The sequence below is a fragment of the Aphis gossypii genome, chromosome 3 (genome assembly GCF_020184175.1).
Source record: "Aphis gossypii isolate Hap1 chromosome 3, ASM2018417v2, whole genome shotgun sequence".
Lineage (NCBI taxonomy): Eukaryota > Metazoa > Arthropoda > Insecta > Hemiptera > Aphididae > Aphis > Aphis gossypii.
Window position 1 is genome coordinate 35479458 of NC_065532.1, and position 17044 is coordinate 35496501.

At 24.7% G+C, this 17044-nt stretch overlaps 1 protein-coding gene across 2 annotated transcripts; it reads right to left on the reverse strand.

Annotated features, from left to right (window-relative positions):
- Positions 1–1314: 1314 nt before the first annotated feature.
- LOC114124747 (regulation of nuclear pre-mRNA domain-containing protein 2) lies at positions 1315–12402 on the reverse strand. 2 transcript variants are annotated; one of them, XM_027988101.2, is made up of 10 exons: positions 12178–12402; positions 11770–12055; positions 11220–11370; positions 10583–10712; positions 10047–10222; positions 9681–9987; positions 9451–9611; positions 9203–9386; positions 8314–9142; positions 1315–1628 (listed from the first exon to the last, which is right to left on the reverse strand). In XM_027988101.2, coding segments are annotated over exons 2-10 (2217 nt in total). In that variant the 5' UTR covers positions 12048–12055; positions 12178–12402; the 3' UTR covers positions 1315–1627. The 2 variants fall into 2 exon arrangements, with proteins under 2 accessions (XP_027843902.1, XP_027843901.1); XM_027988100.2 differs by lacking the exon at positions 1315–1628 and having other exon boundaries at positions 8093–9142; positions 12178–12401.
- Between the last annotated feature and the right edge of the window lie 4642 nt (positions 12403–17044).

Consider the following 17044-nt stretch of genomic DNA (forward strand, 5'->3'; position numbering starts at 1 on the left):
CATTCTACAACGGTACAAATTATTGATTTATGAGTTAATAACAATAACAAAATATAATTTAATTTAATAAGTATCTAAATATTATTATAAATTCGATGTTAGGTAAAAATTATGCCAGCACACTAATCCATACCGTCCTACTAATAATAAATTAAACTTAAATAATATTAATACCCTAAGAATTATATGCTGAAAAAAGAGTAACTATTCAGAATTATTTTTCATATACATACAATGATATTGAAATCAAATTTAACATGTCCATCACAATGACCTAGGTAGTATTCAATGTCAAGGTACATTCTAACCTATACTATTTAGCAAAGTGAACTTCCCTGGTTTTAAATATTGTTTTATATATATTATATTTTTAATCACATTTAATACCAATTTTGTATCGAATATAATGAATTATTAGATATAATCGTATTTTCGTTTTATTTTTTGCTCAAAATTGTTTTAAATAAAACTAAAATTATGCATCTGACTGAATGATTTCATGATATAATTACATAAAGAGTAAAATTAAAAGCGTACATACAATAAAAGTTTGCAGTTGTCTTATTTGAACATTCGACATAATATTAGATAGACTTGACGACCTCATTTAAAATATTATTATGATTGTAGAATTTAGGTCACTGAATAACGAATATCTATAACATATTGTGTTACATGATAATATTATGACTTATGAGATTATTTTGTATATCATGCACGTAATTTGTGCTGGGAAATTTTTTTTATCAAAAACATGAAATAAAATATTAAAATTAAATACGACTACCTACTTTCTGAGTATTGACTATTAAAAAAGGTACTTACGTAATATATGTCTATAATCTATGTATACGAAAATGTATCTATACAACTAAAATATATAATTTACGTATGAACTTAATTGATATAATATAGAACTCAATTTAAAACATGCATTTTTATTTGAGTAGGCAGGTATTTATCGACTTCATTCATTAATTCAAAAGTCATAAATAAAGACATATAGTTATAACTTATAAGTAAAGTATAAGAACTATATAATACAAAATAATAATATAATATAATACCTACCTTTATACTTAGTGCTCTATAGTTTTATTGATATTTTATCATGCGTCATAGCAGGTATTATATATTTTTAAGGTAAAAAGTAAATTAAAAAAAGTATTTCTTCAAACATTTTTTTATCATTGTTTAAATAATAAGAAGAAGTAATATTCAAAAATTAAACAACTACAATTTTGAAAAAAATTTATTGCTTAGGTACATAATTCAATAATTGGGAGAAGGGAAGAAATAATAATTAATAAATAATGAGGTATTTACTAAATTCTATACTATTCTTGAGCAAATAAGTTCCAAAATAAAAATATAGGTATAGCTGTATAAGTTTTATAATCTTTGAATGTAATTTAATGTAGATAAATAAAATAATTGCATAATAAGTTATAATATATCTATCAATCACTTTTATTAATATGAAATCTAGATAAGTAGTTATTATTTAATTGTAACATGTATGAATGTAGTTGTAGTTATAAATTACTTACAAATGAATAGGATGTTATTTTAAGACAAATAACTGATTTTCAAATTTGTACTTTGAATGTTTTTAATGGTTTTATAATCTGAAAACAAAACATAAAATATTGTTATAAATTAGTTTAGGATTGTTTTTATAATTTAAATATTATTTGCATTTATAATATCAACATTTTATTAAAAGTAATAATGCAATGACGTAAAACAAAAATGATAAATAAATAGTTACATATACATCAAAACTTATAATAATTATTAAATATGACTATTGTAATTACTGACTAATATTATTCTAGTTACTATGAATGTATAACTATAACTATGTACCTATAACTTATTATTACTCATGACAGTGTGTTTTTTATTTTAATTACACAATAATTATTAAATAATATGAACTAAATAGAGTTTTATAAATGAGTGTATAAAATTTAAAAAATTGAGAGTGAAGATAAATGTTTTAATACATAATGTAAATAATTTAGTAGGGTATGTATAATATATTGTTAAAAATAACACAAAAACTAAAAATATTTTCAGAGTATACAACCTTTAGGTCAATTTAAAATAATATTATAATAACCCTACTATATACATAATACCTACTTCATATTATTATTTTAAAAATGAGTCAATAAATTGAGAAAAGAATGCATGAACAAATAAATTATATTATGCAGTTATAAAAACATAAGTACCATTATACTATAAGGTAGACTGTGGCAATAATATACCTTCTTATTAAAATTACCAAGTTTAACAATCAATTACATACATTGTTATTTAAAATAAAATACCTATATTTTTTTAGGTAAAATTATAAGGTATTATTATGTATTAATACTATATTAAAATTTTATGTATTATATTATTATTCTCTTTTATAATATAACTTAAAAAACCTAAAATCTATAAAATATACTAAGTTATTCTTTTATTCAACTATTAACTATTATTTCAAAATGTATTTATGGATTTGAAAATATTTTTTTACACTACGTTAAAAATAAAATACTTTTATTATTATAATTATTTATGTTTTTTATTTTTTTGAATGAAAACATACGTACATTTTTAATTTAATTGTTAAGTATTTTTGGGAGTATTTTGATACACAAAAATCAAAATACAAATCAGTAATTTATGAGTTATAAGTATTTGAAATTTATAAGATTAAAGTAGTAGACCAACGTCTTTTGGGATATCTCTATACTAATCTGCACCAAAACTTTGAATATTTAAAATTTTAATCATAAACTACTCACTCGAATTTTAATTTTAATATACTGAAATACTATAAAAATATTCTGCTTTGGAATATGGAATCAAAAATTTATGTACCTAATAATTAAATAGTAGTAAACTGAAAAAATTTTAATTATTAAAAAATATACTGTTTTGGAAATTACCTAAGTAAGAAAAATATTTTTCAAAAACATTATTAGATTTCATACTAAAGAGTGTTATTCAACAAAAGAATTACTCTTTATATAATATGTAATTACCTAATAATATAATATAGATGCAATATCTTTATTAGAAAAAAATGAAATTTAATTTGCAGTGATGTATTAGCTTGTCATTTTCATCTAAGAGACATATAAGACATAACACTTGAAATATCTACACATTCCACACAGAGTTTAATATGGAATGGGGAGAGGTTCTATGCTTACATAAAAAATAATTTTTTAATTTTAATAAATTAATTTATTTCCAAAAATCAATAAAAATTATGTTCATAATAATATGCAACTGTAACCAACTTGTAAGATTACTTAAGATATTCTGTAGAAATTAGAAAGATTTTATCTTCGACTCAATGTAATTAAATAAAATTTAAATTGAATGGTTATCAGTATTATACAACTATTAAAAATATTGACAAATACAAAGTGTTAGTTAAAACAAGTTTTTTAAAAGAACACTATATGGCACACATCAGTGACCATAAACGAAACATAAATGAATACAATACATTTCTGTCAGTATATATAGGTACTGTTAAAACAAATATAAATATTTAAGAAAGGACAAGGGCTCAAATCAGTAGATAGTCCGTCCGCATCATCCACTCCTATAAATACATCACTGCATTTCAATGAACTCAAATTGTATTTTGAATGGAAAATAAGTACTTAAGTAGTTTTAGGTGAACAAAAATAAGCAAGTTTAAACCAAGTCTGTATAATATTTTAGGTACACACAAAAACACAATACATACATATTTTAGTCTATTAATATATCTTAAATTGATGGTTTAACTAACATATAATATAAACCTTATGATTATCATTTGAAATTTGTATAAATGTGTTATGTCAATGTTTTTTTAACTACAGTGTACTCTCGATTATCCGTTGTCTTCCGCGGATCGTCTACATACATATATGTATACAAACGAAAAATATATATATCTTTACATTATACATTATTATCGGTTTAATTGGGTTGTGATAGCCGATTACTTGATAACGACGTTTAATACAATAAGCTTATTTAATATTAATACTTTTTGGTAATTTTTGATAAGTTTAATGAAAAAAAATCATTATTCATGGATTATCTGTGGATGACCTGCCACCCTATTCCGCGGATAATTGAGAGTATACTGCAGTTACATTTTTAAAATTATATTATTATTTATTCTTTTTATAGTAAAAAAATGTTATCTACATGTCATAGTAAATTAATAATCAAAACTATTTTTTTTAACAATGTTGTCTCTGTGTTTTTGGTTTTTTTTTTAACCCAGTAGTTCTCAACCTTTTTTGGTTCAAGTCACCTTTAAGAGGACGCTAACCCGCATGTGTTGTCTCTGTCTTATACACGCATAACATAGTTAAAAACTGTTTTGCGCGGGACAACTTTACCTCCTTGATATTTTGATCAAAATAACCAAAATTATAAATCCTATTGGGAAGAACTTTACCAGTGTCATAGCGTTTTAATTTTTTTGATAACACGAATACAATTAAAGTTATCGGTTTGAAAACTTTCGGTTTTTTTCATTTAATTATTAAAAATTATTGGTTACCATTATCAAAAAAATTGAAACGCTACAACACAGGTAAAGTTCTTCTCAATGCGATTTGAAATTTTGGTAATTTTTATATAAATATCGAAGGAGTAAAGTTGTCCCGCGCAAAACAGTTTTTAACTATGTTATGTGTGTATAAGACAGAGACAACACAAAATGCGGGTATAGCGTCCTCTTAACCACTATAATCAAACACTGCGTCACCCTAACATCAAAATACACATGTAATAAACAATCTTGGCTTTATATTTAAAAATTATTCTATTGTTAAAAAAAAAAAAAGTACAGTACACAAAAAACGTTTAAAACGTCGATATTAATATGAATATAATAATATGATTTTTTGCGCAAAAATGTATTTAATGTAAATTTGTTTTCCTTTTCTCGTTGATTTTTTGTGTCACCCTTAAGCTTGGTTCATGACACTCTTAGGTGACATGACACCCCTGTTGAAAACTACTAGGTTAATCGTTAACCTATTACCTAACCAATAATTAAATTTTTAATATTTATTAACACTATTTAGTCTTTTTATTTATAAAATTTAAATTTAAATATTATTTATAATACTAATGGGCAGTTTTTTTTTATAAAATGACATATTATGTCAATTATTTTATTTACATTTCATTGGTTTTAATTAAAATAATGAGTTGTTTTATAAATTATTTTCTACGATTACATTTTAACAACATTAAACATAATATTACATAATACATTTTAATTATAATAATAAACTATTCTTAAAATTGCAATTATTATGATTATTTAATCTTAAAATTAAAAATTAAAATTAAAATATCATAAAAAATCCAATGCATAAATACAATAAAAATGTTATGTTCATTCTAACATTAAAGCTAATAACACAACAGTGGTTCTGCTGAATTTAAACCTACTATATTTTTAAGACAAGAGATAGCACAAGATAACAATGATACAATTTACAAAGGACAAAGGTAGTGATTATGTTATAATCGTTATATAGGTCGACTATAATTTAAGTAGGCAGTATTTACTGAATTCAATTATTTCTTTGAAATGTTATTTTAAAATGTATAAAGTATCTCGCTTGAATGATATTCAACTTACACTTGGAAATTATTTCTTTACAACTTTCATAATTTTAAAACAAAATTAACTTTATAAACATAAGATAAATACAATATCTGTAGGATAATCATATACTGCATATTATGAAATACAAATCATTAACAATATTTTGAAGTATATGTATTGATACATTATATTTAAAAGGACGCAATTTGAGAACTTTCCTCCAAGGGTTTATTTTGTTCATAAAACATTATTTATTTTTATTAATAATCTGAGATTTTTAAGTTAATTTAAAACGTATTGTACTTCACACTAAAATAATAAAATATATAAAAATATATATTCATTTATCAAGTATACATAATTAATGAAGGAAGTTAAATTATACCCAAAATATTTCATTGGCTGAGCCCTTCTACCAAATTGCGCTTGAACATATTATAATACTATATATGTATCATATCACATTTAAAACAGTATACTCTCGATTATCCGTAGTCTACAGTGGAATCATCTACATACATATTATGTATACAAAAATTATAAAATTTAAAATATTTTCTTAATATAATATGAATGTTTGAATAAATATAAAACATGCTCCAATTCAATCTTCCTAAAATACTATTTAAAATAACATTTTTGTTTGAATTTTTATTTTACAGATTATAATATACGGAATTTGTTTATTCATGGATACCAAGCCACCATATTCTGCAAATAATCGAGAGTACACTGTAATTAAAAAATGTGAAAGATTAACTAAACATTTATATGTATTATAAATGAGTGATCTCACTTTCAATTACTTATTCTTTGTCAAAATCATAGTCCCACGTTTTTGACAAAATTGTAGATGTCCAGCTACCTAATGAGTATTTCATATTAACAAAAATTATGAGACAAAGCACTATGATCATACATACAAAATTAAAACACTAAAAAAATACGTAAATAGTGTATCTATTAATATAATATAGTGATCCTACAGTTGGTCATTTATTAAACATAAAAATTAATTTTACACAATATATATTAATATATATATATATATTGCATTGCTAAATAAAATAAAATGAAAACCTTAACAATATAATATTTATAATTAATATACATTAATTAAACTAAAAAGACATTAAACTTTTTTTATAACTCAAAATAAGAATGGCATATAGTTACATTAATGTCATAATAATACAATTCAATAAGGATATTATAATCAAAATTAAACATAATATTTATGGCTTTAAAATACAGAATATAAGAGACTGTTGATGAGTATTGAATAAGAAATAAATGATATATGAAAACAAATAGTAGAATACGTTTTCTATGTTTTAAGTAATTATGGTTAAAGTAGTTTCATAATTTAATCAATAATCATTGAAAAAAAATAAACAAATTTACTAAAATTTAGTATGCATATATAACTTATCAGTGTATTCTATTAAGTTAGAAAAATGGTTACTGCTTTATTTTGCAAGAGATTAGAAATGTTTTATTATTTGTAACCCTTTTTCAGGGCATCATTAAGCTTTAAAAAAAAAAAAAAGCCTTTTAGTTATTATTTATTAAACTATTTTGATAATATATATTAAATTATTTATTATCAAATAATAGTAAAATATATTGTTATAATTTTTTAACTACTTATATTAATAAATATTATTTTTTTAAATTAGATTCTTATTAATTGTATTTTCATTAAAAATATTTAATAAATCTCACTTATTTTTATTTAGGTACTTTTAATTTTAAAATCAATTATTATACATTTTTTAATTAAAATACACTATTAAATAATTCTTATAAGATTTAAAATAACCATAAAATATACCATACTAAGGTGCCAGGTGGTAAACTACAGAATACAGTTGATATTGAAACATTCAACTCGTTTAAAACTCTGATTTCTGATTTTCAATTCTATTCTTCAGAGATAAAAAAAAAACCACCCAACTAATATTTAATTACAAATGTTGATTCTTTTCAAGTATGAAATTTAACAATAACACATTGATGAGTATTTTATTTTATTAAAAACACATTAAGAAATATTATATTAAGCAGATCACATTATTAGATCTAATTGATAACACTTGACAAACCATATACTTCAATGTACACTTACATTTTATTTTTATTTCTTAATTTAAAAATGTAATTTATTTTAACATTAAATGTTTAACAGAATATGTTTCAGAATAGTTGGACAATATTAATCATTAATAAATATACATTTTTGTATCTATAAGAATATATCGCACTTATTGCACTTAATACCATATTATAACTTTGGTTAAACAAAACAATGCATTAATTTTGATTTTTAACTAATATGCATTGTTAAATTATTTTGACTAATTAAAAAATAAAACAATAAAAAATACGAGATTCATGGTCAATTTAAGTGCTAACAGGTATGATACAATTATCAAAACAATAACAAATATATATATATAAAATTCCTTTTTTAATGTAATTGATAAACATTACATTTTTGTAAATAATAATCAACTTAAATTATTAGTATACAAATACATAACAATGAAACAAAAATGTTCAAGCAACTTAAAGAGTAGTTCCTTGATGTTAACAACAGCAATTCTTAGTGTTATTAAATTAAAAAAATATACATTTTTTCATTTCAGTCTAACTTAAAACAGTTCACTTACCAAGGTTGATTCCTCGGTCCAAAACGTGGTCCTGGATTCCATCTACCCATAGGTCTAACTGGTCTAGGAGGTGGTATGAAATTTCTAGGGCCTCTTGGCCAATTATTAATTCCTCTCTTCCAATTTGGCCTAAAATCTCCTGGGGATTGGCTTCTCTGGACATGTTGAGGCCACTGAAGTTGAGGTTGGTTGTGAACAAAGTTTGAATCACTTTGTTCTTGCTCCCACTGATTAGGATGTTTCCATTGTTCTGATTGTTCTACATTCCACTGTCTATCATTAAAAGGGGGACTCCACATTTGGGGCGGTTGTTCCCATTGGTTTGTAGCATCTGGTACACTTTGTTGGTCAAAGTCAAAAGGCATTGGTGGTGGAAGAGGTGGAGGTAAAAGTACAGGATGTTTTTGATCATGATTTGATTTAGGCTTCTCATCGTCATCACTCAAATCCATATCAACACTTTCAACATTATCTTTTGGTGGTTTATTAACTGCTTCCATAAGCAAACTTGGTGGTGACGGTGGCATAGGAATACCAGGAAATGCTCGGTAATCAACATCAACAGATACAGCTGATGAATTCATACACGGAGAATGTGTCAAACTTATTAAATTTCTATGGTCAATATCAGATGTTTTAGTTATAATTTCTTGAGGAATCCGTTCATCTCTGTCTATTATTTTTGATGCTAAAACACAATGTTCAATTTCTGGATCTACATCAGATTTACTGATATTTGGAGTGTCTTGATAGGAGATTTTTTCATGAAAAGGTGGTGATGCTGGTGTGTCATTTGTTGACCAATCATTATGTACAGTTACATCCCAATCTAAAAATGATATATTAAAAATAAGTATTGAATAAAAACTAATATGATATATTAAAATACCTGTTTGAGGAACATGAGATACTGGTATAGTATTTTCATTAATAAGTGATGATGAATTAGTTGGAGGTACCATATTATTAGAAAATTCAGAAGTTATAAATTGTTGACTAGATGACATTGGAGTAGGTACATAAGCTTCATAACTGTTAGAAGAATATGTAGAACTTTTATCAAGGTTACTCATCTGTTAACAAAAAAAAAAAAAAAATTTCAAATATTATAATGCAATACATGAAATATATACATACATCATTAGTATATGATACATTTGTTTGATTAGGAAATGCTGAATATGCAAAAGTCTCATCTGGTGGTGGTGATGGAGCATCATATGGAAATTGGCTTGTTAATGGTTGTTGATCTTGATTTTCTATTGATGGAAAATTCACAGAAGCTGGATCATACGATTCTATACAATAATTAAATTGTTTTATTGTTAAAGAACATCGACTGAGTCTAAAAATGTAATTTAACATACCTTGAACACTAGTGTACTTGTCATGAGCAACATATGACTTAATATTATTGACAACTGTGGGCACATAAATATCAGCATCATTGATGCTATTTTCTACTGAAGAATTCATCATGTATTTATCAGAGTTTAATGCAGTGTCATAATTAATATTATGTACATTTAAGTCTTCAATAGAAACTGAAGAAGATGAAGGGGATGGTGCATTAATATCAGGTGAAGGCATTGGACTATCTGTTGGCATAGAACCAACTATAGATTCCAATTTACTCTTTAGAAGTTTTACTCTTTTAGTATAGTTGAAATATGCCTGAAATTATTTTTTTAAATTAATTTCCTGTTACACCATTAAACAAATATTGCTTTTACTTGAGCAACAGTTTTAACTTCGCCATTTTGTTCATCATAATAAGATGTAGCAACTTCTAAAGCATCTATTAGTTGAGCACGATCAATAGTTTCTCGTTTAAGGCATTTAATGTAACTTTCAATTTTTGTCATACCATCACTTAATTCATTAAGGAACTCGTGACTCCGTGTTCGATCTAAAAAAAAAAAAACAATATGTAAAATTCTGTAAAATGAATATTTATATTATATATTTTCTAAATAAAACAGGACAAGACTAAAAATAATTATATAAACTTTTTAATAATGAAATAATACTATAATTATAATATTTTAAACTTGAAAAATAGTACAAGAGAACCAATCTCAAAACAAATATAAATAATATACATTTTTTTTTTTAAATTAAATATTACTATTCCTTAAATTTATGTATATAAATTATAAAACTCTAAAGAAAATAACAAAAATAGCTAATTTGTCAAATTATTTGACTAAAAATCATCTTAGGTCTATGCACCAAGTCACATAAATATATCACAGTACAATAATTTTACCTTTTAACATGTTCTGTATAGCTTCATTATTTGTAAGAGGTAGATTAGCTTCTCTTAAATGTTTCATCTTCAAGTCTGTAATCTGCTCCAGTTTAACACAAGAACGTATTTTAACTGCTAATGCATGTATCTAAAACCATAGCACATATTAAACACTATTATATAATAATATAAATACATTTAAATAATTAAAATAATTCCAAATCTTATTTTAAAATATTTAAGTAATAAATAATAATTAATAACTTAATAATATACTGTAAAAAGTTGATATGGGTTATGCACTAAAAGATGTACAGTATAGCTGTGCAACTTAAACCATATACAAGTGCAATATACTAAAAATGAAATAGGTTTCTATTTCAACAAAAAATTATTTAATATAAATTTAGAGTGAAAATTGGCAATTGTAAGCAATTTAAAAGTTCAAAAATTAAGTGACGATACTCATTAAAATATTATAAAATATTTCATGTACACAAGTAAGTAACAATTAAATATATGAATGAATAGTAATATTGTAAATGAGCTAAATATGTATAATTTGTATTTTTTTAATTTAACTAATGTGTGAACACTGATGTGTTAAATTTGTTAAATTATAACCTATATTAGAATACTTAAAATAAGTACTCACTTGAAATTCTTGTACAGGATCAGCTAATTTTAACTTCTGAATTGGTGTAGTTAATAAACCAGTTAAATCAGCTAAATAACTATCATCATATACACCTCTTTCTTCCCAAATTTTAATAATTCTTAAAATTTTAGATTGTATTTTTTCATCTCTAAAAAATAGTGAAAATCAAATATGAAATATATAAACATTAAAAATATATCTGTATTTTAAAAGGGACATTTAGATACTTTAAGTATACATTTACAATAAAATACATTTATTAAAAGGGGTTAGGAGGGGTAAAAGAGGTAAGTTCCTACACGAATACAAATATACCGGTATGTAAGTTCTTAAATACTAACAAAAAATACACTGACATGTATAATTCTTTATACAGCAATACAACTCACTCAAGGTAAGTATTTTAATATTGTTAACTAGAAAAAATTAGTAAGTCATATCTCATAAATGGATAATAGGTACCTAATTTTTTCTGATTAATTTTAGCGTTAATAGCATTATAATGTATTGTTATTAATATAAAAATTAAATAACTGGCATAACTCACCTAACATAGGGTATGGCTTTTTGAATAGCAGTTGCCCATCCATCAATAAACTTGTAATTCTTTTTCTTACTGTATTGTATGACATCATTGGCTAAGTAAAACAAAGTCAAACGTTTCTCGATCTTCACTTTCCTAATAGCCTTTAACCAGATAGAGATTATGCTTTTGTAATATTCATGTCGTTTAAGACACCATGTAGACAACGATTGAATTGCGTCCTGAGTGTCTTTTAAGAGCATAAGCTTCTTTTCGAATTCTGGATCTGAATATTCAATCATTTTGACGCCTGTTGCACAAACACAATAACATTAATAACACGTTCAGCCAATGAAAACCAATTGTCCGCAATGCATAAACCTATTTCACCAAACAAAACGTTAAGTAGTTCGAAAAGAAAAAACAACCCACCTTAAGGGTGTTTAGTTGAAGGAGAAACAACTATTATTAAAACTCTCGAATCATATTCGAGGCCGGAATAATACAATTAATGAGTTATGAATATTTTAACTCATGTTAATACACAGATCGTACGTAGAAACAAAATTAATAGTCGAACGTCTAACGCAAAGGAATATTTGAATAACACAAGAAATTAAAAAAAAAATGTTGTATATAGACATAGGTACAGTATTATCGATAGAATTATTACAAGACGACGTGCGGTGGGGTTCATAACAAGATAAGTTTAATCAATTTTCATGGAGTACAGTATTGAACCATGTACAGCAGCAGCTGATAAACGCGTTATTGTTGTGTGTACAAATATACACTTTTAGCGCGTAAAGTATTTTTAACATCCTTGGGATTGGGAATGGCGGGATCGAGTTACTTTTCTCGAAAGTACTTGGAAGAAAAAAAGATAGGCAACTGGGCTGACAGTCGGACGATTTATTTATACCAAAAAACAAACGAATACTCATGTATTTAGAGCTATGTTATAACCATAAACATTAGAGTACTCTAATGTTCATGGTTATAACTTATAGCCTGCTTGAGTTTATACGATTTCACATGAGCCGTGCGCGCCGAGCACGGTCGAGCTCTGGACAGTGAGCGACTGGTGTGTAAAGTGTAAACGGTGAGCTTTGCGGTTAAAAATGTTTTCGCGATCGAATAGATAAGTCCTTAGTCCATGGGCGCCCATTGGGAGGGGCAAGATAGGGCACTTGCCCCCCCCTGGACAAAAAATATTAAAAACTTGTAACTCAATAAATAGTACCATAATATAATTATTATTTTTACATTTGAGAATTTTTTATTTTGACCCCCCCTAAAATTTTACTTATGGGCGCCCATGGATAAGTCCAGTAGGTCTCGTGGTCGTGATCAAAGGATTTTATTGATGTTTGAGTTGAATTTGCTCGTCTTATTCGATCGACTTTCAGAAGTGTTCCTGAACTGAATAAAATACTAAACTGTATTATTTTATTTATTTGAATACACCTTCATCTGGCCCAGAACATGACTATACCTAAAACATGTTTATTACATTTAAATATAACGAAACCAATAATAATACACTATACTCATCTTGTCACATAGTTACTTTACCCGTTATTACTTTAATATATTAATACTTGATAATAAACAACGATATTTTATTAGATTATTGGTTGAACTTAAGATTTTGAGTAGGTATCTAATCTCCTGACCAAAGATACTTGAATTTTAAAATGAAGGATAAAAACCCGAATCATATAAATGATCCATTTATTTTTTTAAAAACGGAAAATATAGAATATTTTTTTAGTGAGTATCTATTGTTTATTAAGTAGTGTCACAAATCGGTTTAACGATTGTTTTGTCCCTGTCAAAAAATGACTAATTGTCCTCGGCAATTATAATAAGATAGGACGTTTGGTCTCCGGCATATTTTGATTATGAGATATTTGATTCTTAGGTACCTGGGTATTAGGTATTTTTACCCCCTTAGGAATTTTAAATCATTTTTTATTAATTTCTTCAAAAGTTTATTATTTAATTATTGACTTAAGGAAAGTAATAATGAGATTGACGTGAACTAGACACCAAACAGGTTTATGAGCTGAAATTTTAAATTTAGGCTCTGTAATAAAGTTAATTAAATATAAATAAGAGTACGTAAGATTACGTTTAATAATTTTGATAGAGATGCAATCACAAGGGACATAAGCCTTGAATGAATGTCTAAATCGGGTGCATTGCCCTTTGTGTATTTACACAAGATTAAATTAAAAATCGTTCAAATCGTTGAAAAAAATGTATTTCCATTACAAAAACTATAAAAATTTATTATCGTTGCTATTTTGTCAGCTACATAGTTTGAAATAAGTATAATACTGTAGCGTTATAAAAATATAACATTTTTTAATTCAGCCTTCAATAGTAGGCACTAGGGCACCTATTACAAAAATTACGTTTTATAATTCTTAAACTTAAAGTTTAAAAACATTACGAATTTATAATTTATAACGTATATAATATATTTACGAGTATGTATATTACAATATTATGCAGAATAATATAATCAACGATAATTAGGCTATGTCGGCATCAAGCTCTGCGGCAAAAGTTTCAGAACTTCGTGATTTATCGGGATCGCCGACGAAACGGTTGACGGTTGTATTCTTCTGCTCCCGATATTATGATGACAACCACATCTGACGAAAATACAATCGCGGACCGGGAGAAAATAGAGATCTAAACCTATATTATGTCTATGTTGTTACCATAAAAACAAAATTATTATTATTATTATTATTTTCTAGAAAAATAGAGTTAATAATAGATATATATTATATATTTATAATATTATTATGTTTAAATTGTTGTATTTACTGAGACTTGGCAACATGGCGAAGAAAATAAAATTATTCCTAATTTCAAGAGCATCGTCAAAATACAAGCGGCCCTAGGTTCGAGATGGTGGATTTGCAATTTGTGATAACGAAGAAGATCTGGAGATAAAGATCATATTGTCGTTCCATCAGTCGAAATGACTTTGGGTCAATCAAAATTATTTAGCTCGACTTCAGTGGGTAAAGAAAGTTTTGAAAGTTTTGAACGTTTTTATTAATTTAAATAGGTATAATTTGTTTTGTCTAGTAAATTAATTCAAATAAAAAAGTAGTAAAACCTAAAATTATTCAAATTTTATTTACCTTAAAAAGATTGATTACATATTATTATTATATTATTTTTACAGTATTACTTGCAATCGTTTAAACGAAAACGATGACGATGGCATTTTATTAATATAATATAATAATTATATATGAATAAGTTTATTATGTAATTCATAAGAAAGAAGCAATTGAGAATAAGCATTCCCAAAAACCTAACAACTAAATGTGAATAAAATGTATAGATATTGATATCAAACTATTGCAATAACTTTCAATTAATATTATGTCAAACATTATTAATAGATTTCCCTAACTTTATTATTTTATAATCTGGAATTCTATATTGTTGAACAAGAAATTTCTGGAAATTATTTTAAATTTTAATTGACAAACTTAATAGCTATTATTAGTAGAAACGACTATAAATATTTGGAAAATATAACACCTAATAATTGATTTTCTGTTTAAAAATAATTAAAAATGAAAATAAAGGTTAGCTGAAATTAAAAATTGGATGTTTGTTTAGTCTTACAGAGTAAAAAATAACAATACCAAATAAATTCTGATAAAGTGTAAGACATAAAGCACCTATATTTATATTAAACTAAAAAATGTAATTATTTTTTTTTAATTGAAATTTATAATAATTAGGTTTGAGTATTTAAAACAAAGTTCTATAATATAAGTTTTGATTGCAAGAATTATAAAAAAGTTAAGTGTAATAAATTCTAAAAGTATTTTTGATGAACATTTAAAGACTAAAGTTTGTGTGTTGATGAAATTGGATATTCATTATTGCGTAAAATAACGATTTATTATGTAATGATTTTAGTTTTTTTTTTGTAATTAACAAAATATACATCGTAGAACATGAAATATTCTACAAAGATGATGTTTTTGTAGCAGATTAAATTATTATATTCTATATTCAAAACAATAACAATTTTAAAACTATTTATATTAAAAGTTATTGTCCAATTATATTATAATTAAAAACTTATCCCTATTGTTTTACGGTAAGTTAGCATCTGAAAAGTTAGAACAAATAATATTGTGTATATATAATTTATATATATACTATTATAATAATATTAATAACATAATAAATACGATATTTTTGCAAAAATTAATTCAATCCACCTTGTTACTAAAAGTCTCAGACCTTTCAAAAACGTTTTTCGTATGCAATGATTAATTTTATTATTGAATTAAAATTTAATACATCCACTACCGTAACCTACTCAGTGGACAGCGATGTTATCTACTGGGCGATCTAACTGTTAGCACTATAGCAGATAGCTGTTCTTAAACTTCCCTTTTTTTATGAATTGTTATTAATGTTATAACTACGTTTTTAATTTAATTTTTCAAAGCAAAATATTTTACTAATGATTTGATGTGTATAAAATTAAAATATTAAACCAATATTTAATTATTTATAATTTATAAGTTTAATTAAAGTTTAGATGAGCAATCAAACCTAATATCGTTATGAAGTTTACAAAAGCATAGGAATGCTAATAAATAAATTAAATTATGCAGGATAATCGATACTTTTTATGTTATTATAGTACGCAGTTTTTTCTAATTACGTGAAGAATGAAAAATACGAATTTAAATACAATAAATTTAATTATAAACTGTGGTAGTTTGTAAAATTTTAATCTACCAAGCTAAAGTTGAGTTTAGTTAGTTTACGTATACCATTTGCTTGACCCAAAATCAAGGGCTTACACATTAATGATCCAATACTAATGGGAAGTATTGAAAAACCAAAGTATATATTATTTTTATTCGTATACTCGCACACGTGAAATTGATCAAAGTCGCAAAAAAGTGCAAGCTATTTTGGAATTAGAAATTCATAAAACCTTTTAATTTTTTTATCTGAAGTATTGAAAATTTAATACAAGAATAATATAATATAAGTAGTTTAAACTAAAACAATAGGTACAATTTAAATTTTAAAGAATATAAAAAGCAAATTATTTTTATAAACATTAAAATTTTCATTTGGATGAAATACTTGTTATTTAAACGATAGAATAACGATATTGTTTTGTTAATACTTTATATTTTATAAATATTATTCTCAGGAATTTAAAACTTACATATTACATTGTAATATTATTATGGATTATTATACTATACATTTTTGATGAAGTATGAAT